This window comes from Aspergillus puulaauensis, chromosome 4 (genome assembly GCF_016861865.1).
Source record: "Aspergillus puulaauensis MK2 DNA, chromosome 4, nearly complete sequence".
NCBI classification, from domain to species: Eukaryota; Fungi; Ascomycota; class Eurotiomycetes; order Eurotiales; family Aspergillaceae; genus Aspergillus; species Aspergillus puulaauensis.
In genome coordinates this window covers 3,451,934-3,475,505 of record NC_054860.1, presented here as the reverse complement: position 1 = coordinate 3,475,505, position 23,572 = coordinate 3,451,934, and the positions used below count along the sequence as shown (strand labels likewise).

The 23,572-nt window shown below is 50.8% G+C and overlaps 10 protein-coding genes across 10 annotated transcripts; 4 read left to right on the top strand and 6 right to left on the bottom strand.

Annotated features, from left to right (window-relative positions):
• Positions 1–64: 64 nt before the first annotated feature.
• Positions 65–904, bottom strand: APUU_41332S (uncharacterized protein; the record flags this gene model as incomplete). Its single annotated transcript, XM_041704503.1, has 1 exon — positions 65–904. One exon carries the CDS (start codon positions 902–904, stop codon positions 65–67), a length of 840 nt encoding a protein of 279 aa, XP_041557082.1.
• A 710-nt stretch (positions 905–1,614) lies between these two features.
• APUU_41331A (uncharacterized protein) lies at positions 1,615–2,518 on the top strand (the record flags this gene model as incomplete). Its single annotated transcript, XM_041704502.1, has 2 exons — positions 1,615–1,834; positions 1,884–2,518. The coding sequence occupies 2 exons, from the start codon at positions 1,615–1,617 to the stop codon at positions 2,516–2,518; spliced, it is 855 nt and encodes a 284-aa protein (XP_041557081.1).
• Positions 2,519–2,706: 188 nt separating this feature from the next.
• Positions 2,707–4,059, bottom strand: APUU_41330S (glycoside hydrolase 5 family protein; the record flags this gene model as incomplete). The annotated part of the gene is made up of 4 exons (XM_041704501.1): positions 2,707–3,049; positions 3,098–3,551; positions 3,619–3,754; positions 3,814–4,059. 4 exons carry the CDS (start codon positions 4,057–4,059, stop codon positions 2,707–2,709), a joined length of 1,179 nt encoding a protein of 392 aa, XP_041557080.1.
• Positions 4,060–4,671: 612 nt separating this feature from the next.
• On the bottom strand, positions 4,672–6,546 carry APUU_41329S (uncharacterized protein; the record flags this gene model as incomplete). Its single annotated transcript, XM_041704500.1, has 5 exons — positions 4,672–5,042; positions 5,103–5,809; positions 5,861–6,029; positions 6,078–6,373; positions 6,425–6,546. 5 exons carry the CDS (start codon positions 6,544–6,546, stop codon positions 4,672–4,674), a joined length of 1,665 nt encoding a protein of 554 aa, XP_041557079.1.
• Positions 6,547–6,797: 251 nt separating this feature from the next.
• APUU_41328A (Zn(II)2Cys6 transcription factor) lies at positions 6,798–9,086 on the top strand (the record flags this gene model as incomplete). Its single annotated transcript, XM_041704499.1, has 3 exons — positions 6,798–7,373; positions 7,430–7,892; positions 8,005–9,086. 3 exons carry the CDS (start codon positions 6,798–6,800, stop codon positions 9,084–9,086), a joined length of 2,121 nt encoding a protein of 706 aa, XP_041557078.1.
• A 154-nt stretch (positions 9,087–9,240) lies between these two features.
• On the bottom strand, positions 9,241–10,168 carry APUU_41327S (sulfotransferase family protein; the record flags this gene model as incomplete). The annotated part of the gene is made up of 2 exons (XM_041704498.1): positions 9,241–9,466; positions 9,516–10,168. 2 exons carry the CDS (start codon positions 10,166–10,168, stop codon positions 9,241–9,243), a joined length of 879 nt encoding a protein of 292 aa, XP_041557077.1.
• A 1,968-nt stretch (positions 10,169–12,136) lies between these two features.
• APUU_41326A (uncharacterized protein) lies at positions 12,137–12,790 on the top strand (the record flags this gene model as incomplete). The annotated part of the gene is made up of 3 exons (XM_041704497.1): positions 12,137–12,199; positions 12,448–12,597; positions 12,659–12,790. The coding sequence occupies 3 exons, from the start codon at positions 12,137–12,139 to the stop codon at positions 12,788–12,790; spliced, it is 345 nt and encodes a 114-aa protein (XP_041557076.1).
• Positions 12,791–13,135: 345 nt separating this feature from the next.
• Positions 13,136–15,080, bottom strand: ARP1_1 (actin-related protein centractin of the dynactin complex; the record flags this gene model as incomplete). The annotated part of the gene is made up of 2 exons (XM_041704495.1): positions 13,136–13,632; positions 13,679–15,080. The coding sequence occupies 2 exons, from the start codon at positions 15,078–15,080 to the stop codon at positions 13,136–13,138; spliced, it is 1,899 nt and encodes a 632-aa protein (XP_041557075.1).
• Positions 15,081–15,371: 291 nt separating this feature from the next.
• Positions 15,372–17,527, bottom strand: APUU_41324S (uncharacterized protein; the record flags this gene model as incomplete). The annotated part of the gene is made up of 14 exons (XM_041704494.1): positions 15,372–15,654; positions 15,717–15,808; positions 15,862–15,982; positions 16,036–16,126; positions 16,193–16,300; positions 16,351–16,402; positions 16,456–16,509; positions 16,558–16,717; positions 16,765–16,835; positions 16,894–16,947; positions 17,001–17,082; positions 17,132–17,211; positions 17,262–17,339; positions 17,390–17,527. 14 exons carry the CDS (start codon positions 17,525–17,527, stop codon positions 15,372–15,374), a joined length of 1,464 nt encoding a protein of 487 aa, XP_041557074.1.
• A 1,378-nt stretch (positions 17,528–18,905) lies between these two features.
• Positions 18,906–22,926, top strand: APUU_41323A (uncharacterized protein; the record flags this gene model as incomplete). Its single annotated transcript, XM_041704493.1, has 2 exons — positions 18,906–20,448; positions 20,498–22,926. The coding sequence occupies 2 exons, from the start codon at positions 18,906–18,908 to the stop codon at positions 22,924–22,926; spliced, it is 3,972 nt and encodes a 1,323-aa protein (XP_041557073.1).
• Positions 22,927–23,572: the final 646 nt, after the last annotated feature.

The window sequence follows — 23,572 nt, the reverse complement described above, 5'->3', positions numbered from 1 at the left end:
CACTTAGAAGTATTGGACTGTACACCAATAGCCGACGTCAACCAGACAAGGATAATGCCAAACATCACCTAGGATCCTGAATCCACTTCCTCAATTTCCCCATCGCGTACAGGTCATGTTCCTTCTCGGAAGTATAAAACGGCTTTTCATACCAACCCTCGGTCCCCAACGACTGCAAGCGATGCCCCACAGGCTGGCAGGAGTCGAAGTCAATCAAAGCCGGGGTTCTATCCGTCCTCAGCATGATGTTATACGGATTGATATCATTATGCGCGAGCCCCAACGAGTGCAAGAATTCCACAGCCGAGGCAACCGATTCGCAGAGGCCGGTCTTGTCAAAGTCCTGGAACTCGTCCGTTGAGACAAACTCATGTAGCGTCTGGTCCAGCTGCTCGAGAACAATGCAGGTGATATACCCCCTTCGCACGCGACAGCCGTGATACCGGATGATGTTCGGATGAGGCGGTTGTGATTGTGAGATCTTTTCCATGACGAGTGTCTCGTCTAGCACGGTCTTGGGAATCCAGGTCGTGCCGCACATCTCGTCGTACCACTGGAGACCAGGTCGTTTCACATACACCGATGGTTCATCCAGGCCCTCCGGTGCGAGTGTCAGTTGGCTATCCGACGGAACAGCCGGGTATATATCCTGATCGGGGATGCGCTGGAGAGCGGCATTGAATTCAGGAATTGTTGTTTCGCGCTTGTTTTTTGATGTCTGCCCGAAATAGACCTCCTCGTCTTTGGTGATGTGGTAGAATGTGGTTGATTTTGTTTTGCCCTCGGAGTCCAACGACTCGACTATGGTCAGGTCTTGGAGGGATTCGACCAAGGGTGCAGCTGGGTCTTGACTGGATGGACTATTGGTTTTGCCATGGTTGCTGTTTGGGTCCACAGAGCTCATGGCTAAGTTGAGGTAACCCAGAGGGTGTTTTGCTGGCGAGTAAGTAGAGAACGAAAGAAGATTATTATGGTTGATTATTAGGTATGGACCTGTGTTACGCCGGCGGCCCAAATTGAGTGGCGGGGTGAACACGAAAGTATTGATAGTGCTGCTCTTACCATTAGCTGAGAAACGACGTGCTTTGATCCTTGATACCCTGTCAGAGTGCGCAGCCTTGCATCCCAAACCCGTGTCCGAATAAGCCCATTGTAACTGGGTTGCCCTTTCCAGTCACGCTGTGATAATCGATATACTCCGTAGATGCCCCAATGGTACGATGATTGAGACGGATAGATAAAATAAGAATGAACATGCCGCTACCCGGGGTGATATGTCAATGGTGCTGTCTGGATTGTGGTTCTGCCTGCCCATCCTGCTTTATGCATTGATCTTGGGGCGAGGCTTAGCGTTCAGCCTGATGTTCTGCAATCAGGAGGGAGAACTATACTATCCTCCATCCAGCGAGGCTGTGAAGCCCAGACAAGCCAAAGGCTGACTGACTTCGTGCAGAAAAGTGCACAATCGACCCAATCAGGACAGAGAACAGCCGCATCTTGTGTCGAAAGAGAATAGCCCAGACAAGACACGCCAAAGGCTGAACTCGAGCCCCGCATCATAAAGAGCGACTCAATTCCCAGGATGAGACTTCATTTCGGAACGAGCGGTAAAAGATGTCCGGGCTTGAAATCGTCGCCCTCATCCCGGCCATTGTCTCGGCTTTTGGAACAATCTCAGTCGAGTATCGCGAATGGCGAAAACGCCGGGACGACCGCCGGAACCAGAGCAAGAATGTTGCACTGCAGAAACTGCTGGCCGGCAATGGGGACGCTGTCCAGGACGAATATGAGGAGGATCTCCGGCTTCTGGGGCCGGTCTTTCGACGCGGTGATAGTATGCCTGCTCTCCCCCTCCCCCGGTCTTTCATTGATTAATTGTGTAGGCACCGGACGAGAGTCATTAATGCAGCACCTCGTCATCCTCCAGTCGACGGTTATTTCTCTCCTTCGCGACCGGCGCAATGACATGTCCTTCCTGGTCCATCCGAACCACAATTCAATCAACAAAACAACCAAATCCGCCCGAAACAGCATTGTCACCACCTTATCCGAACAATACCAGCGCCTCTCCCAGGCCCGTCCAGTCGCACGACTGCCAGCTCCCACACACCAGGTCTCAAACTGCCTCGAAACGCTCACCTGCACCACGCGGAACATCCCCTGCGAAGGCTTCTCGTTCGGCGGCGGCCTCGAAGTCGAATTCAGCGACCTGGTTCTTCGCCGCTACAGCTGCGACGAGTGCGACTGGGAAGTTACCTATGGGCCGGGTTCGGGGCGCAAAGGCCCCAAGACCAAGGACGGGCAGGTCCTCGATTGGAAGACAGTCCTGGATCGCTTCCATTATCGAGATGAACTGAAGAAGCAGAAGAACGGATACCGGTGTTATCTTTGTGGGGAGGCGGACTTTGCGCCGTCAGGCCTGCGCAAGTTGTTTGGGCCCGCGGGCGTTTATGAGGCCATGTGGGAAATGGTCGAGATTCATATTCGGAAGAATCACTACTTTGAGGAGTTTCGATAGTGACCCATATGACAGTAGAATTTTCGTCATGTTCATAGTGTAGACATGCTCATAGTATAGAATATGTGGCCTGGAGAACGGACTTGGTTGGCGTTTACTTGATAATATCTGTATATACACGAAACTGACCCATGTTTTTTAACTATTATATACCATATCTCAGATGCAATAGCCTTTGTAGCTCAGTGTTAACGATGTTTAACACGCTTTGCAAGCATTTCCTCTGCATGCTGGAACCCAAGGACCTCATACTCCTCCGTCCCGTAGTATATAGAATTGACATCCCCCCATTTGGTTCCCTCAATAGGAAGCACAGTCCCAAACTGCCAGATAAAGTCCGCTGCAACCTGCGTCTCCTCTAACGTCGTCAACTGCCACGGCCGTTCAAGCTGCGTATGGTTAATCGGCGTCCCATATTCCTCAAACACCACAGGCTTGCCGAATCTCCGTCCGACGGCATCATGCTGGCGCACCCACTCGCTGCCCCAGGCGTACTCATACCCCCAGGACTCAGGGTAGAGATGGAAGGTTCTGTATCTGTTAGAATATCACCATCTAATAGAGTAGAAGCAGGGATACCCATAATCCAGCGTCTCAATCTCCAAATTCCTCACAAAATCCACCCCCTCCGAACAATCATACGCATACGTCCCATCCCCTTCCGGCGGACACAACCAGCCCTCATCCCCCAGCGTAACCATATGCCGTCCATCCAACCGTTTAATAAACCCACTAACCCCCCTCGCCCACTCGTAAATAACCCCACTATCACACCCCTTACAGCGCGGCTCATTACCGAGCTCCCACGCAAAAATCGCCGGCGAGTCCTTGTACCGGTCCACAATGAACTGGATATACCGCCGATACGCGCTCTGGCTGAGCGGATCGGTATACCAGCTCGTGGCGTTACTGCCGAATGCAGCGCTGTAGATGTTGATCCCGCCGAAATCGTCCCAGTTGTTCATTAGGGCGAGGACGAGCCTGAGGTTGTATTTCTCGGCGAGGGAGACGACGGTGTCGAGGCGGGGGATTCCTATGAGGATGCATGTCAGTCTACACTATGTCCTGTTGTAAGGTCTGGGAGGTATGTCTATGTCTACCATTCGAGCCGTAGTTAATACCAAGCCCGCCCTCGTACAACGACTGATTCAGGACCTGGTAGTAAACCGGCTGACCGGGGTTCGTGGGATCATTGACGCCGAAGAAGCCCCATGTTCGGACGACTTTGTAGCCGGTCTAAGTATAGAGTATAAGTAGAGGGTCTTCCTAGTGAAGGGGGCCACCAATCGGTATACATCTGCAATTTGGGAAATGGCTAGTTCCACCTCGGAATCGTTGAGGAGGTTCCCGAGCCACCAGCAGTTTGTCCCTGCAAAGTACTGGACTTTGCCGTCGATTTCGAAGTGTCGGCTAACTGGCCGGGGGATGTGCTCTTGGCCAAGGGTGGATAATTCATACGGGGGGTTGGAGGCAGGACTTGCAGCGAGAAGCCTGGGAAGTGTCCCTGCTAGAGACAGCAGTATAGTCCAAGGAAACTTCATTATGTATAGATAATAGCTTGGGGCTGTGAGCCTGGCCAGTGCTGCGCCTGCTCGCTATTTAAATAGACATTCCGTTTCTTTCGCTTTGCGAAATCCAGTCCAGCCAAGAAAGCTATATTAATCCAATATGGAATCTTCGGAAATATTGAAACTATCCACTGAGATCTGGCGGGGATATTAGATCATGATCCATCAATCATTATCAAGAAGTTGAACTAGGGCTAGCTTGTTTGGAAGCGGCGAATTGTCCGAGGGGAACGAGCTGGATTAATAGACAGAGTAATTATATAGAGACAATATTATTGTCCACACCAAGCCCTAACAACTACTTATGCATTCACTGTTAAGCTGGGTCTTAGGGCTGTCCTAACCAAGCAGCGTCCAGTTTCCAGTTGGCCACCGTTCAATCAATCAACGCAGCGTTGCTTGTCACCTCAGTTAATACGAGAAAAGAGAACAGTCTGAGAATGCTATTAATTATTATATACCACGAGGTAACTTCCTATTTATATAACATTCAGTCTAGATAGGACCGTGGAGTAGACACAGAATGGCGATATATCTAGAAATCCCACATCATCGACCGATTTACTCTGGTATCAAATTCAACATTTAACCACTCCCAGAAACTTCATACTGCCCCGATCTACGCGCTATCTCCTCATTGACCCTCGCCTTCTTCTGATCCGCCACAACCATCCGACCACGACGATACGCACCGAGAACCACCAAGACAGCGGCCCCTGAAACTGCCACACCAGCCACCATATCATTATGGAAAGCCTCCGAGAAAGCTCGATGTACTACACTACGCTTCTCCGGCGAAAGTGGCGCTCCACCGTGCCCGAGCGTAGCCTGTTCTTGCGGAGTTAGAAGCCCCGATAGCAGCTCATTGGCTTTTGTGTTCAGGAAGACGGTCGAGGTCGAAATACCCAGGCTCCCCCCCAGGATTCGAAGTTGTGCTATGATGCCTTGTGCGGGTGCTGTTTTTATTCATTACTTTAGGTACGGTAACTTGTCAGACTTGGGAGCAGGTACCATACCATAGTCTGTAATGGGAACTTCGAACGACGTAAGCATAGTCGCAGAGGCAACATTCAATCCAAACCCTAGACCCGCAAAGACAATGAACCCGAGTGCCTTTGCATCATCATTGGAATCATGGACGAGCGTAAGTAGTCCGACCCCAAGGGTCATCAGGCACGCACCGACGAACATCGTCTCGAAGAGATAGTTCTTAGTCTTGCTCAAAACCCCCGTCAGAATGCTTCCTACCGCTGTGGCGCCTAACATGGGGAGCAGCATGATACCGGCTAACAAGGGGCTCTTGTCATCTACGACCTGGGCTCTGAGCGGGAATGCGTAGTTGAGTAGGAAATAAGGATAGCCGATGAATAGCGTCGAGATTGCAGCGGCGGCGTAGGCCCTGTTGCGGAAGAGGCTGATGGGAAAGGTGAGAGAAAGGCGGCCATTATAGAGACGTCCGGCCAGGTATCCCCAGCCTACGAGGGCTAGCCAGAGGACCAGGCCGACGGTCAACGGGGCGATGAAGATGGCGGTGCCCCACGTTGTGCCTGGAGACTCGCCGGCATTCTGGAAGGCGAAGACTAGCAGGACTGCGGCGGCAATGATCAGGAAGGAGCCGATATAGTCGAATTGTTTCCAGGATTGCCTTGTCATTGAAGGCAGGTGTTCGGCTTTTGGCCAGGAGAGAAAGAAGATAATCAAGGAGACGAGGCCAATTGGTCCACTAACAAAGTCAGTCAATGCTGCATGTCAGAAATCCTGATCGAAGGTATACTTTATCCAAAAGACCCATCTCCAGGTGGTGTAGTGTGTCAAGAGGCCTCCCAACACAGGCCCAAGGGCGCCTGACCCAGCAATTACGAGGCCCATTACGCTGCCAATATACTGTCGAAGATGCTCTGGGCAGAGCTCGGGCATGATGACCATGGAAAGAGAGTAAAGGCCTATTCAGAATGAGCACAGTTACAACCCTGAAGAGTAAGCCATCGCACCAGAGCCCCCTATCCCCTGCAGAGTCCGGCAGGCGATGAGCTGGTCCATACTCTGCGCAAACCCGCATCCTAATGAAAAAGCGAAGAAGATAACATAAGCTGCGACAAAGGCGTTTCGCCTGCCCACCACATCGGAGATGCGAGTAAAGGTCACAGCGCAACCGAGATAGGCGAGGGTGTAGGCCAGGGCGACCCAGTTGACGCGGCGGGCGTCTTTAAATTCGACACCGATACTGTAGATGCTGGTGGCGACGATGGAGGTGTCGATGATGGAGAGGAACAGACCTAAGCAAACCCTGGACCAGATTAGCGGTGCTGTGTTGAATATACAGGGCAGACTTAGGTACCCGACGCTGAGGATCCAGAACCGCACTGCAGGAACAGTTGACTCTTTGAACTGCACTCCATGACTTGGACGCTTTGGAGAGCCTGTTTCAGGGTGATGGGAAGCTCCAGGAGATTTCTCCATGGCGTATAAACCAAAGGCTTTACGCTTCGAATAAGGTCGATATCGAGGGACTCGCAGCAGTATCCTGTGCTAAGCGGCCACCACACTTATAAATGCCAGCCCTACAGCAGTCACCTTGTATACTCGGCATTTCGGACCAGTCTCCATTACTCAAGCCAGCCCAGTAGCTGGTAACCTGCCATATTCGGCTAAGTACAGGACTGCTGTCAGGGCAGGAGACTCGTAATCAGTTCGGGTTTCTCGGCCCCGAAATGCCGACATCATCTCCCATTGCGCTACAACCCAACTCCTTCTTTTCTCTTCCTCAACCTGTATCGGATTTTGAGCACCGAATAACACCGAATATCAAGACCATGCCCAGAGAACGCAAAAGAACTGCCCCTGTCGACGACGGTGACGATGATACGCCCCCATCCCGGACATCGGCCCCTCGGCCTTACCAACCAGGCGCCCGGTCCTGTGAAGGTTGCCACCAGCGAAAGGTCCGCTGTGACCGTGGAGTGCCTTGCATCAACTGTTCAAGGTATGGGATGACCTGCGTGTATCCTACCAGGGAACTGGACGGGGCACAAAAAGGTCCCACCCTCCGAGACATCAACAACCGTTTGAAACGACTGGAAGTTCTGCTGTCTCGCCTTTCTGAGGGCATAGAAGTCGCTGATAATGATGGTGACCGTGATGATCCCGATGGCCAAGGCCAGTCTCGACCGAGTCAAAATGTCAAGGAGATTGAAACTGCAAGGCAGGGACCATCGGATAGGCCTCCGAACAAGTCGACATGGGAGATTTTGTTGAACAACTCTGATATCGAGCCACTGCTCCAAGACGTAAGCATAGAAGAATTATACCTACACTACTAAGCTAATGTATAGCATATTTACAGGAATCTATTGGCTTGGAAACAGCACCTTCGCATCCTCGGCTGAATATAGCAGGGAACCAGACAATTCCTACACAGCCAGGTGCTTCTGCTCTAGAAAGCGATTTCGAGCTACTGGACTTGTATCCTGATACACAGCTCGCCCTCCGACTATGGGATATATACGTCAAATCGGTTGATCCAGTGGTTAAAATCTTGCATATACCAACGGTACAGTCTACTGTTCTAGCAACACTTCTCGACCCAAGATCAGCACATCGCTCAACGGTGGTGTTGACTTTCGCCATCTATTATGCCGCCGTTACGGCTATTTATTACAGTGATGACAAGAATGTTGACTTGGGGTGCGAGAAACCTGTACTGTTGAAACGATACCAAACTGTTCTGGACCGACTTCTCGTGACGCCCGATCTCATGAGTGGACCTGATATAACGGGTTTACAGGCTCTTGCAATTTATGTAGTGAGTACCGACACCGGTCCCATCTCCTGTTTGGTCGGTCTATCCGTATAACATTTTCCAGACCTGCTTACGGGCTCATGAACTTGGGCGCCGAGTATGGGTTCTCACTGGTCTAGCAATTCGACTAGCTCAATCGATTGACTTACACAGAGATGGTGCTTCCCTCAAACTGAGCCCCTTTGAGACGGAGATGCGTCTTCGTCTGTGGTGGCATCTTTGCGTGCTGGATTCTCGTGCCCCAGAGGACCAAGGGTTTCAACCCACGGTTGATCTCGCCAACCAAGAACTACGGCTTCCATTGAATGTGAACGACGATCGGTTGTACCCAGATATGACAAACCTCCCGGTAGAGTCAAACGGCTGGACGGAAATGGCCTTCTTCCTGATCCAAACCAAGTCATGTAGGGTGATACATCCGATCCTGGACACTCAACACCAACATCCCGCAGATCCTCTTCTTGATATCAGAGAAAAGCGAAAGATGATCCAAGACCCCACCAAGTACCTGTTAGATAGCTATGGTATCTCAGCTAGTTCTTCGGGGTTGACTGACCCTCTACCGCGCATTGCAACCCAACATGTCAAAACCGCCTGCCAGAAAATGGAGTTCGTGCTGCAACTCCGAGAGGAGATTTACATGCGGAAGCAGAACGAGACAGAGAATACTGATACAACTCCCGACGTGTTCAAGCTTTCTTTCAAACTAGCCTGTGACGCCTTGGAAGCAAGTCATGCGCTGTTGAATGGAGGTTTCGCTGGGAGGTTCAAATGGTTCTTCAACATGTATACGCAATGGTACGCCCTGGCCTATGTTCTGCGTTCTCTCCGTAGCAGCCCCCGTGGATTCAACGCAGACCGTGCCTGGACTTTGGTTGAAGAGCTCCTCCCTACCGAGGAAGTGCATGATGAGCATGGGCATGGCAGGATTTGGAGGGTTCTCAGGCTGCTTCGAAACGAAGCTTGGTCGTTGAGACAGGATGGCAAGTTATCCAGCAGTGGGAGGGATCCTAGTTCACAGCATTTTCCAGATGCTGAGATGGTGGACACGACAGCAGTAGATGAAGGGACACCTATCCCGCATGACTGGGCTAGCGATTTTATTGTTGATCCTGACAAAAGCATCTTTTCATCTCTGGATCTATTGATGCCCGAGATTCCGTTTTTGCCGGATTGGAATGCGGTTATCAATGGCCAGTAGCATACGGCCAGGTATTAATGAACGCTAGATTGAAATGACTATGTTATACCCATGCAAACCGCGGATAGTGGTATGTACTTCATGCTAAGATGTCGGATCTGACTGATATATTACACCAGTGATAGACCTTTACATATCCCAGGTACTTAGCAATTTACTTTCTCAAATACCCCTGGATATCCACTTTCCTAATGAAGTCCCAGTTGATCTGAGGACGCTTGACAAGCAGAGCAATCACGCATAGACAGCCCACCGAAATCGCAATATTGCGTTGTGCTCGTACAAGCAAAGGCTGTAGGTCCGACTGATACGCTGCCTTGAGATACTCGGGCGTATTCCCAGACGGGAATTGCTCATCCGGTTCGTCCTTATCCAGGAATCTGAAGATATCAGTAGACAGCAGAACACTTCCAACAATATAATACGTACTCGCACAAAGGCCCCCAGCCCTCTTCAACACTCCACTCCAGCAGATTATCCCCAGGCACCAGACCACGAACCATAGCACTATGTTCCTCGTACACCCACTTCCCATGCCTCTCCCACGACCCGTAGAAATACGGCTTGAGCAACTCATCCACAAACCGCCTCGTCCAATACAAATCCGCCTGGAACCACGGGAAAACATGATAAAACAACCCCGACGTCAACGGTTTCAGCACAGTACAGTAGCTCCTATACCAAGCGTCAACATCACCCCGCCGATTCAGAATCACGCGCGCCTCGGGATACGCAGCGATCATCTCCCGCGCGAACGTCGGCCAGGGGAGATCCGTCACGGCCTCGAACTGGCTAATATACGCATCGAAGTCGTCCCGGGTTAACCCGGAGTCTCCGGGGACTGTCCCGTCAGCGCCGTACTTGCGCCGGATGAGCTTTGCCCAGGCGCGCCAGAGCATGGGTCGGGATTGCCACACGTGCCAGCCGTGGAAGACGTGTTCGTGGCCTAGAGTTTGGAGAGCGCGAGAGAGGGATTCTGTGCCTGAGCGGGAGAAGCCCAGGGCGAGGACTTTCATGGGTCGCTGGCGCGGGTGCCGTGGGGGGTCCGGGACGTGGTAGATGGTTCTTTCTAGAAGATCCATGGCGGTAACCCTATGGGATGAAGCTGACCTCGCCGGGATTCTAGAAGTTCCGTTTACTCCAGTCGTTTAGTCTTGGTCTGTCTAAGGGTTTGTGGCCTTTTATAATCTCTCGTCGAACGCTTTGACTCTGCGCTAAGACGCCCATCGTCCAGGCTAGGTATAACGGTGCGCCGTGCGCCGTTTAGGCCTTCCATCCACTTTCGCCGAGATCTTCCTTATTTGACAGGAGCGGAAACTGTTTCTATTCGTGCCCGCTGGCGGTACTCCACGTGGAGACTGGCTGGTGGTTGAGCAGGATGCCGCGAGCCGCTGATTGTGAACGTCCGCTGCATTGATACGGGTTCTGATTTGATAAATCTCCCAGAAATGTTCCCAGTCGTTCCTAGCCCATTCGTCGTTGACGAGCTGTCATGTTCGGTCCTCGTGCCAAGTGCGCCGGTGTTTGAGGTATACTAGCAATCAGCGATCTCCATCAGTTGGACACCAGAAGTGCCATTCGTTAGTGAAATTGGCAGGGGTTAGAGAACTTAACCAAATGGAGGCAATAGAGGTAAATCATGAGACAATGTCATCAAATATGAAATGATTGTGTCCAATGTATCATCTGTATACTGGGGTTACTGCCCCAGAACCATCGCTAGGGCTGGATAGGCAAGGTACCATATTCCTAATACGCAGTTTAGACTAAGTCCATCAATACAATCCTCAGTTAACCGGGGGAGCTGGCGATTCCGAGAGGAGTCTCTTCAATGGACCTGTCTTGATACATCACGTCTGTTAGGGTTATTTTAGAGGCGCCGATGGGAGATATGCTGCCAAAAGCAGCCCCAAACACCAACGCTTGGAATCGACAAGTTAATTTCTAGGCGAGACATTTTGCCTACATGCCTTCAACTCTATTTGATTTTATCGCTGGGCTTCGTTCATGGGCAATCTGGAAACCTAGGGCAATCGCTACGTGGATCAGTTTGGGCGTGGAATCAACAACCACCATTTATTATCACCAATAAGACCATATGTATAACAATACAATAGCTGTAATAGGTGCCCGTACAAGATACCGTGCCCTCGTTAGCTGCAGCTGTTCCTGGCCTCGGGATTATGGCCCTTCAAGCCACCTCGTAGTACAAGTGCAGCGCGCAAGTAGCATGCATATCAGGAAGCTAGTTCCAGAGACACAGAAAGTCACGTCAGGACTAATAAATGTCAAAGCGATACTAGCAGAGAGGCAGGGTCAGACCCATGTTGTGATCTATCGGCGTGTTGCTTAATTGCTGCCCTTACATTTGTGGAAATAGCGTGCATGCAGGGCACGAAGCAGGGGTTGCCATCTGCATACGTGACGGAAGGAAACATGTGGGACGCGTCACTAAGTCTTATCGTGATTGGTTTGGTAGTAATGGCAGTGGGCCCTGCATTAGCAGTTCCATGCTGTATTAAAATCAACATACGATTGACATGATAGGTGGTGGTCTATCACATCGCGGAGATTGGTTTAACACCACGAGCTACCATTTCCCCTTGTTACTCTGCTTCAACTTTTTCTGCAGGTCCAAGGACATGGCACGGATGGTGCTGAAGCTGGCAATGCCCCTTGCATGCCCCTGCTATTCAAGATGATGATCTCCATATCTCGACCCCTTGCTGTACAGCGAAGGGGCTTCATTCTCAATGCTGGTTGGCTCTGGTACTAACCCTGTGAGGAGATACCAAGAAGAGTAATTGGCTGTCACTCACGAACCTTCAGCCAAACTATGTGAAAGAAGGAGAACGTTTGAGTTGAAACGATCAGCCCTTCAACCCCGTGGCGAGCAACTAGCAGTAGCAAGGAGCTCGCAGCAGGATTTAAACCCACAATATCCTCCACCCTGACATTCTTCATCCGCAACTCATTGCTCGTCCCTGTCGACTCGACCCCCGATACTGCCAGTCGTTATTCGCTTACATCTGCCATATACTTGCACAACCATGAAGCTCGCCACCATCGTGCTCGGCATCGCCGCTGCGGCGGTTGCTGCTCCGATTGAGCCTGTAAGACAGATCAGATCGAATGATTTCACCCCTTGAATCTCATACTGACAGCGATTATTTATCCAGACTGGAAACAACAACCTACAGCCCCGCCAGGGCAGCTTAGGCGGTTTAGGCGGGATAGTCAAAGGACTGGGTCTAGGGGGCGGTGGAAAAGCCCGTCGTGGGGAGGATCTTGAATCAACGGCACGGACCTTGGGATACAACCTTTCCTCCTGGACTATATGCTGATAGAACTGCACTGCTAGGACAACAAGCTTGACCGACGTGAAGCTTCCCCCCTCGGCACTGAGGTTCTAGGTGCCGTAGTACCAGCAGTAGCGGGGATAGCAGGGGGGTTAGGAGGCGGCGGTGCAAAGGTCCGCCGTGAGGAGAGCCTGGACTCAGCAGTGGCCACGGTAAGGAACAAGCGCCTCTCGCTTCGTTAGGATGGTAATACTGATACGCTTGCTCGTCCAGGACGCCGCCACCCTCCAGGAACGTCAGCTTCCAGTGTCGGGCGATGTTGTAGATAAGTTGCTGAAAGTGGTCAAGCAGACAGGCCTGAAGCGGGACGAGAGTATTGTATCGAAGGAAGATGGCACTATCTAGATAAGGAATACTCGTCATACGAGACTAAGTATTGTAGCCCTCGGAACTGAAGGATGCGTTGTGGAATGAGGAATATTCCGGAAATGTTGGATTTGTTCAAAGTGATCTTCCAGTGGAAAAATACTTTTATTATCTAGTTTAGTGAAGCTATACCAATGTCAGCCATAACATTCAACCGTACAGCTCCAAGCGTATCTACAGCGGCTATAAACTGGTCACTTACCTGGGCTATCTGCTTTGCATATAAAATCACATTAACTACATAAGCTACTCTTCAGTCAGAAATCGAATTGACACACAGGGCTACACTTCAACTCTCCCACTCCATATAAATAAATATAAATACTAAAGCAATATCTCCCCGCCACCAATCCTCGCCCCAGTCTTCGGCTGTACAAGCAGTCCGTCCTTAACCAAATCCCTCGCCAAACTAGCAACAAGGCCATCACACCCTCTCGCAGCCACAACATCAACAGAAACAGGCAAATACTCCACATGGTTGGTAATATTACTAAACCCCGGAATCTCACCAAGCGGGAAGACCGTATCAGGGACACCGGCAAAGACAGAAATCTCCCCATTCGAGAAGCCGAAGGGAAGCGCTGCCGGGGAGAGGTATTGGTTTCTGGGGGCTTTGAAGGAGCCTGTCGAGTCGGTGTGCAGGAGGAAGCCGGAAGTGCAGGTTTCTGTGGCAGGGGGGAGGATTTGGCTGTTGAACCAGTTCGCGAAAAGGGTCTTGTTGGTGTGGGCTTCTGCGAGGAGGGAGTCTGGTTGCGATGCTCCCCAGGTCCAGCGGGAGAGGGAGGTTGGATCGATGAAGGGGAGGCGGTTATTGTGGACGGCTGAGCGGTTAGTGTGGGGTAGTTAGATTGGGCTTGGAGTACATACCGGCGTAGTCTTTATAGAAAGAGTCGCGCACAAGCCGGACCTGGTCCTTTGTGATGAGGGTTGTATAGGTTAGGTTGAGGAGCTGCGAGATTGTCTGTCCCTTGACACTGCTGGGCCCGGACCGCTGCCATTCGGCGTTCATATCCAGAGCGGTCACATTTGTCCTGAGAAAACGAGCAAGCTTGTGTGCGAAGTCGGCCAGGATCCGTGACGTTGGCGTGTCGTCTGTTGGGAAGTCCAGCGTGTATAGGGTCTTGGGATATGCAGGAGGGTGCCTGGCAGTATATCGGGTATAGTTTCTCTGATACATCGCCGCGTTGGCAATATCCAGAAGAGCAGGATCGCGGGCCAAAAGTCCAGCGGTGTCCATAGACGGAGATAAAGGCATTACATTATCCAGACTTACAAGGCCGTGTGATGGCCGATGGCCGAACACGCCCTGATTGCTTGCCGGGCCCCGGATAGACCCTCCAGTATCGCTTCCCACGGCCAGATCAAGCCAGGGGTATGATGCCATCGAGGAACCAGCCCCGGCAGAGGACGATGCGGTGTCCTGGTACCCGTCCCCGCGAGGGTTGAAGGGGGAGTGGTAGTCGACCCAGTCCGCGGTGGCTTTTGCCCCGTTGGCAAACTGCGAGAGCTTCTGAAGTCCGACGACAACAGCACCAGCGTCAATCAGGCTCTGGATTGCTGGAGCAGTTTGGTTCTCAGGCGGGTATAGCCCGTACCAGGCGCGATTGCTGTTGGACCGTTTTACTCCAGCAAGGGCGTAAATATCTTTCACACCGATGCGGACGCCAGCTAGAGGTTTCTCCTCTGTCTGTGGGAAGTAAAGCCGTGAGGGGACGCCCAACGTTAAAGATGCTGCAGAGGGTACCTGTGCTGACAGGGTTTCAAAGTGTCCATCTGGTCTCTGTAGCAGGGACTGGGTGAAGGCTCCAGAGAAATCATCATATAGTCGGTATACTTGGTGGGCAGCTCCAGTGGATATGTCGAGGAAATAAGGTCCTGAAGGTATATTGTCACCATCATGGAGAGTTATCACTGTCGAGTCCTGGTCAGGATAATATGACACCTTCCTAGTACCGTTGCCGCCATCCAGGAGCACGGTGTCTAGGAACCCTGGCTGCCAAACATCGTCCTTCATGGTCCAGTTCCTGAATAGCGCTTCCATGTCTTTCTCTGGCTCAGAAACGACCGTCACAGGAACAAATCCGAGATGCGCTCGAGGGCGCATTGCTTGCAGAGAGCCATTATACGCCAGGCCTGCTGGGAACGGTGAGACGAAATAGTGCACATTGTCCACCTTGGCTGAGAAGCCGGAGGGCTCTACAACGGCCGACAGTACAGTTGATGCAAATGAGAGCCATATGACCATCCATACCTTCCTGAAAATCCTCATATTCAACAGATTGATTAAACAAGAAATGAAGCTGGATGCGGAGTTCACCTTGACTTCAGACTAGGCTTCCTTATCTGCCAACGTAATCCAGATTAGCCTCCGCTATCTTATCTTGTACCGCGACTGGGGCAGTGGAATCATAGTCTAAGAATGGTATGATAGGTGGCTGATAAGAATTGTATCTTCAACCCCTCTCCTGCGCACTGTCCCCGTTCGGTATCTGGACCGAGCCCTAACTACTCCAATTGTCTATAGTACCCACGAGATATATCCCCAATACATGACAACCTATCAGGATTCCGCCTGTTCCTGCCGAGTCCCTTTTCTCTTCTCATCCCGTCTAAACCCAAGATATGTCCCAACAAACATGAACAGCGCCACAACCGCAAACCCCATATACAGTTTCGCGCCAATGCGCCAATGCGGCGCCTCGGAGGCCGGAAACGCAGCAATGGGGACGAATGCGTTGAGTGCGTATGAGATGATCGTGCCGCTTGCGAATAGGATTGTGCGCGCTTCTGGCTCGTGCTCTAGGTGTGTTGAGGCCCATGAGCAGAGGAGCATTAGGGAGACACTGTGAATTCAATTAGAAATTAAGGACTCTCTGCGAGGAGGGTGGGAGTGGGTGGTACTGACGCTCCTACATAGTTCAGGTAATATCCAGCCATATGTGCTTGTTCGTTTTCGGGGCGGACTATCAGTATGGCAAGGGATGTAATGTTGATAGTCTTGTTGGTGTTGGTCAGTTTAAGATCTTGAATTTGCTGCAGGAGTAACGTACCGAATGAACAAGTAAGAATGGAAATCGTCCAAACTTATCGCTAAGTCCACTGAATACAACTTCTGCGACGAGCTGGATGGCTTGGCCAGCAATAGGAAGATAGTTCAGCATCGCCACAGAACTGGACTGTATGTTAGCAGTGATATATTCGTGTCCTTGGCAAAAGAAACATACTATTTAGCAGACCCGTCGGGATTCGTTAGAGATTTTAACCACAGGTTGAAGTACTGAGTCGGCACAGTATTACTTCCGATGGGCCAGGACACTATATCGGCGTTAGTCTGTATACAAGGAACCACTCCCATGAAGAATAGTTAAGACAAATACATACGGACAATAGCCCAGTAAAACCATATCCTGAAGGTTCGTAAGAAGGTCTTAACCGTGATTCCCCGTTGGGGCTTTCGTCCAACGCGTCTTCCGCGCGCCAGAGCAATTTCTAGAGATAATTAGCTGCAATTACGCCAAAGCCAGTGGACACCAAAATACCTATGTGTCGAGGCTTGAGGTAGAACTTTGTTAACGGATTTGGACGTTCTGGCTGTAGATATATTAGCGGCTAAAGGATCCCCGTGCGGAAGGATCGCTACATACGTAACCAGGAAGAATGATAAATGCCAGTAGAGCAACAAATATTGTACAGATACCCTAGAAAGCAGTCAGCATAAATAGATTCAATAATATTTCTGAGCGTACATTAATGATAAAAGCCCAACGCCAGCCAGCGCGACCGAGTGAGCCATTGAGGTTAGTAGACAGGGCTCCCTGCATAGCGCCAGACAGCATTGCACCGACCGGTTGCGCAATGTTGTAGATACTCATGCGGAGGGCCAGCTCATGTGGGAGATACCACTGACTATTCCAGTTAGACGAAACTTTTTCTTTTAGTTAGGTGTAACAAACCTAATGATAGTATAGTAACCAGGCCAGGCAACGCCCTCGAAGAACCCGATGAGGAAGCGAAGACCGTAGACCTGCAATATATGAGTAACGAGTTACCATGGTTGCATTGGGGGGGGGGGGGGTCTTTACCTGCTCTGCACTTGTCACGACTGACAAACAACATGTAAACACGCCCCAGAGAACCTGCCGCGCCGTTAGGTTATGGGTGAGAGGTGGACAGTGTTAAGCGAACTCACCTCGCAGGCAGGCAGCCAAATAGAAGGGCCGATATAAGAGACCAGGATACAGGAAGGGAAGAGCATGATCATATATCCAATACTATGAATCCAGGTTAGCTCCTAAAATAGAACTGGATTTTCACGCTTACTTAAAATATGTCGTGAAATAGTTCAGCTCATTTCCGTAAAGCTTCAGGTCATCTTGCATCCCCGAGACATATGCGTTATTCTGGAAGACCATTAGCTGTAGTTTAGAGCCTCATTCCTGCCGGGCCATACAATATTGATTTGATCAAGGTATTTGAACACATATCCCAGGAACCCGATGGTTAGGAGACCTAAATCAAGTCTCCAGAGCTGAGTTCAGTCAGTTTTGTTAAGAAAGACGGGTGTGAATAGTATCATACAAACTCTCTTTCCTCTTTGATATCGACTTTACCCTCTGAAGCACCATCGACTCCATGGTCAACCGATGCCGCGTCGACCGCGGTATGAGGCGTCTTGCCACTAGGATCATTCTTATGATTCGTGACCGTATCTGCCATTTTATGATCCCTTAATACCCCAGTACTGTGTTTGAGAGATGCAAATAATCTTGGGAGGACAAAAGGAGCGAAATGTCAGCTATCTAGGATGTGGAGGTTTAATATCCGCGATAAGCCATGAAGATGGCATCAGCTGCAGCATATCAACGTGCTTATATCGCGTCATTATAGCATGCGCTAGGATGCTCCAGGCCTTGGAAGTATTTGGAGTACTTTCTTGGAGCGGGCTTTTGCCCATACTAACTACTAGATGTGTACTTGACAGAGAAACCACCGGTTAATTGCATCTGCAGAACCGAGTAGTACATAGGCTATCACATCATTATACATTTACTTGAAGAATCCGGGTTTAACAGAAGTTTGTCCAGTTATGTTATATATCCAGGGCTACTGGCTCTCCACTCGCGAAATCCCTGGACGGGAAGGCGTGATGATATTCAGCTACGAGGATTCTGCCATTTCTGCCAATACTGAACAATATAACTTGGATTTGATTTGCCACCATGCAGATTGGATGCAATTGCGGGTCCTATTGTTGTATCCTGGAGTGGAGGATATCTCCAACTCCTACTATTAGTATCGAGTCGGCCATCCTGTAATAAATATCGAGCTACTGGGCAGTGGTGTCTGACACAGGATCGTCTTCGTATCCCTTCGAAACATGTCGCCTTTTTACTCTTCTAAACAGGGCCCTTCGTACACTCTGTTTTCATGGACCGGCCGATTGACGCCGCCAAAGAGGCCATTGCTGCCAGGATGCATACACTATAGTTTAGCAAGTCAAAATGGAATTTCCAGGACAAGCACATTTAAACGCCAATATAGGAGGGACCTACTCATAGTACTTCCCAGACGGGGACCTCGTGGGTTTCGTCGATATGGCTGATATGTTTTGAAAATACGAGTGTGTTGTCCCGGGCAAAAGGCCCAGGTTAGTCTTGATGAGGTGTGGTGGCAGGCTATCAAAACGACGTAGGCTATTGCCACGAGGATACAAATACCGTTGCTGCGATGCCCTATTTGGTTGCTTGGATCCAGATTTCATAGACAGAAAGACTTTACAGGTATAAGCATTAAACATATAAAGGTGGGAAGAAAGTTTCAGAGCAGCGACGCATCCCGTTGTTGTTTCAATGGCCTTGTGCCATTCGCAATGACAAAGGTAAAGGCAGAGACGAAGCAATAACTAAAAGCTCATAAGCCGAATCCTGATGTCGGAAAGCCACCGATCCTTTTGCCGTGATGGAAATGATTGGCGGTTAAAGGAGCGAATGCGCGAGAATAACGTGACGAGGCTGCGCATTTTAACAGCACGCGGCTCTTTCTCAGCTTCTCATCTCACCAGCTGGAAAAATGGGCGCCATATCGCGCAACCGCCATGTCCTCGTCAAGAATCCGGTTAAATCATGATGCCTACAGGGTCGGCTGGATCAGCGCCTTGCCGCTCGAGAAGACCGCCGCGATTGCGATGCTCGACGCTGACCATGCCTCGCTTCCCCAGCCGAAAAGTGACAACAACACCTACCACCTCGGCGAGATTAGCGACCATAACATCGTGATTGCTTGTCTGCCCAGTGGAAGGTACGGCCTTACGTCTGCTGCTGTTGTTTCCCAGCAGATGCTGTCGACTTTTCCATCAATTGAGATCGGACTGATGGTCGGGATCGGCGGAGGGGTACCCAGCACTGCGGCTGATATTCGCCTGGGGGATATCGTCGTCAGTAAGCCCACTGGTTTGTTCCCTGGGGTCGTGCAGTACGACTATGGAAAGACGATGGGCGATGGATCTTTTCATCGAACCGGATCTTTGAACAATCCGCCAGACCGGCTATTGACTGCCATTTCTGACCTGGAAGCAAGGCATCGCCTTGGGAATAACAACATCACACTTCACCTTGAAAATGCTACAAAGCTGCATTCGTCCGTGAGGGAGTCGTTTATTTATCCAGCCGTTGGCGAAGATATCCTATTTGATGCGTCGTACGTTCATGAAGATGATAAGCCATCGTGCAGTTCATGCGACCCCAGTCACATCGTTTCACGACCCCCAAGAGAATCCACTACACCGTTTATACACTACGGCCTTATCGCTTCTGCAAATCAGGTCATGAAGAATGCACGAACTCGCGATAAACTTGGCGAGGACCTTGGGATCCTGTGTTTCGAGATGGAAGCTGCAGGACTCATGAATCACTTCCCTTGTCTAGTCATAAGAGGGATCTGCGACTACTCGGATTCTCACAAGAATAAGCAGTGGCAGGACTATGCAGCTGCGACTGCTGCAGCGTATGCACGAGAGCTGCTCGAATCCTCGCTTCCCACCACGCTCCTTCCGTCGGCGAGCGACGGCGTTCGAATCCGGTCGAAGATTCCCATCTCAAAATCCGTATTCTTCGGGCGGAAGGAGGAGCTGCGTCAACTCCAGGACTCGTTTGATGTTGAGACGCATACAAGACAGGCCGCCGTTATCTGGGGCCCCAGCGGCTATGGCAAGACCCAGTTGGCGCTTGAATATCTCTCGTCAAGGGAGATGGACTACGAGGTGATTTTGTGGATTGACAGTTCCTCGCGGACCATGGTAGAAGAGTCCTTCGAACAGATATCTCTGTATCTAGAGTCGGGGGCAAAGCGCTTGAATTCCGGCATTGACAGGGTCATTCAATGGCTAGAACGAGAGACTCGATCCTGGATCATCGTTTTCGATGGAGTTGAGAGCATGGGAGATGATGATAAGGTCGAAGATCTTGACATACGGGACTATTTTCCAGCGTCTAAGCGTGGCCATCTACTCCTGGTCACTACCTCGCCGGACTTACACCTACACCTATCCTATCCAGGGATTGAGATCCAGGGCGTCGATGACCAGACGGGAGCTAGTATCCTACTGAAGTGCGCGGGAATAGCATCCGAGCAGACATCAAGTAAGTTTGTTGACAATTGGATATTATTGGGGGTTACTGATTTCTCCAGACAGCACCGCAGGGATGGCCATATCGCGCAAGCTCGGTGGCATCCCTCTTGCCATCGAACAGGCTGGGTCTTACTTGTCCTACGGAATGAGTTCAGTGACCGATTACAAGAAGCACTTTGAGACACGATTCAGGGACTGCACGCTGAAGACTCCGATGAGAAAGTACGTGGGGTCATATGAAAAGGGCCGTGCTCTTTGGACGACGTTCGATATGCTTTACCATGCTCTACAACAAAAAAGCACAGGGTCTGCACGTTTGCTTCAGCTTGTCGCCTTCCTTGGCCGAGGGCGCATCCCATTTGGGATAATAAGCGGGGATCAAGAAGGCCCTGTTCAGCCTGCTTCTGAACAGTCCAAACCTGACTATCTAGCGAATGAGCAACTGTCGTTAATCGCGCCTTGGCTGATGGAGATACGCTCCAAGACAATTGAACTAGCGATGGCGGTACGACAAGTGGAGGTATCTGGATTTGTCAAGTTCCACAGGAGGGAAGGTGACACCCTGATTGAAAGTCTCACGCTTCACGATTTGGCCCGGTCGTTTTTACAGTCCAAGATATCACAGGAGGATAGACTAGACATGGTAGCTTCCTCCTTCCTGCTCAACGGACGGCAACTCTATGATGGGGAACAGGTGCCAGAAGAAGACATCATCCGTAGACATATGGGTAGACTCTCGGTGGTCTTGGATCAATTCCAAGTACTCATCCCCAACTCCATGTTGCAACCACCGGATGGGAGATTCTTCCAGCTCTGCGGCGCCGTTGCGCCACTCTTTGCGAGAGTGTTCCGCTATCGTGAACAGCTGAAACAGGCTGCGCAGTTCTGGGACATAGCCATCCAGCATAGGGCCCTATCCGTGGAAGGGGTACCGCACCTGGAAGGCCTCATGGAGGCCGCGGAAATAGATTCCAGAATAGGAGATCTTGAAGGTGCAATCCGCAAATACTCCACAATTGTCTCACTTTGTGCGTCCGACAATTTTGCAGGCGATAATATTTACATCAGAGCCGCTGGCCGTCTGAGAGAATGTCGTGAAAGCCTCCGAAGGCGCGAGCAAGATTCTGTCCGCGCGGTCGTCGCGACGTCTGCTCCAAAAAGGATGCGACAGACCGCCTCCGATGCGGGTGGAGCGAGGGACCGGAATCAGCAGACTTCGGAAGAATATATACAGGATGAAGAAGATGAGGAATGGCTTCATCGCTCTGACTTTGAGGAAATAATACATCTAGATGGCCCGGGTGCAGCAATGGCCCTTGCGTACATGGTGTCTACGCTACGTATTTACTATAATTACTACCGTGCGCAACCTCGGCGGCCCATGGATGACGGGAAGTATTGGGGGATTTTTAGGCAGGCCCTTGGCGACGATTCCGTGGCACGCAAATCATTTCTTGCGGTCCCATATGCAAGTCGTATAACTGCCACCCCAGCGGTCACAATAGTCAAGGACTTGAACTTTGCACGGTCCTGGGCGACAACATTCGGGTCAACTGCTTTGAATGACTGGCTTTCATCAGATCACGGGCCTGCCAACTTCAATTCTCTTGCACAGGGGCAAACCAGTATGATAGATATGCTGGTGCAAGCCAATGAGCCGCATACAGCTTTGTGTTGGGCTGTCCTACAACCCCCTACGATCTGTAGCGAAATCTTGCACGGCTTGATGGCGATCAAAGACTTTAACCCCGGCCGTCTTCTTTTGGAGGTCATGAGGCGACCTGGCAGCAGAACTGCGATTCAGGTTATGCTCAACCTGGGTGTGAGCGTCAACTACCCGGACTATATCAAAAATGCGGCACTTCTTTGTGCTGCAAGTGCGGATAATCGAGCTGCGGTCGCCGACCTTCTTTCTGGAGGCTCAAACATCTGTCATAGGAACGCTACCGGTGACACGGCCCTCCATATCGCCGCACGAGCAGGAAATAACGCAGCTATTAGGCCCCTATTGCGTAAAGGAGCGGTGGTCTCGCAGACCAACGATGCTGGCAGGACAGCGCTACATGAAGCAGTAGCTGCTGAGGAATATAGGACAGCTCGAATTCTCCTACGCCGTGGAAGCAGCGTCAAGGGAACTGACAATGACGGACAAACAGCCCTACACATCGCTGTTCAGGGGAATATGGAACCACACTCGCTGATACTTAATATGTTGTTCGATTACGGTGCCTCGATCACACAGCAGGACAATAATGGCAGGACGGCGCTACATTACGCGGCTGCAAAACACCCACAACGCATTGACATGGTGCGACTGTTAATCCAGCGTCACTTTAAACAGCAAGGCCGGATTCAGCAATTTCTTGGGACATCAACGAAGAAAGTCATAAATATGCGCGATAGGGACGGCCGGACAGCCGTTCACGAAGCGCAGAGGGCTGGAAACATGGCTATTTCGTTGATACTGGAGGGGAATCCTTTTACATGACAAGAAAGGAAACCGCTTCTACGTTGTGAACACCCAGTTCAGCTTGATACATATGTATCAGCAACGCCGTATAGAGAATATATCTAAGCCTACAGCACTGCATCGTCCGTACAGTCAATGGCTCTCAGCGAGGCTCTGCTGGCCTTTGGACTTGTCTGCTCTGTTCATGGAAGTTGATACCCGCCAGGTAATCTTCATGGCTCGGCCATGTTCTCCCTTTTAGACGGCGTGCTACCATGTGGTGAACTCCTACTCTCTCGGATCCGACACAAAGCTAAACTCTTTCAAAAGCGGCGAAACCTTCTACCTTGCAAAGAGCTGGCCATCCTCCACTAAGATCTGCTGTAACAGCTTCCCTCTTTTCTCCATGTCAGGCTATATGTTCTCCTATATCCTCATGTATGGCTCTAGGACCCCCAAGGCCTCCGTTAGCCATCTCCCCACCCTGCCCTCCGTAATACTCCCTTTGCCACCATCTTCCTACACGAGGAACACCTTCAAAGCAACGGAGGATAACCAGCAGCCGCCTCTTTGCGGTACCTGGTGGGTTTTTACAGAAGGGCCGATTCAAGCTGGTGGCAACAACGGGGAGAAAAGGTACTCAGTGTTCCTGAACTTGACTAACCAGATTGCTGAACCTTGTGCC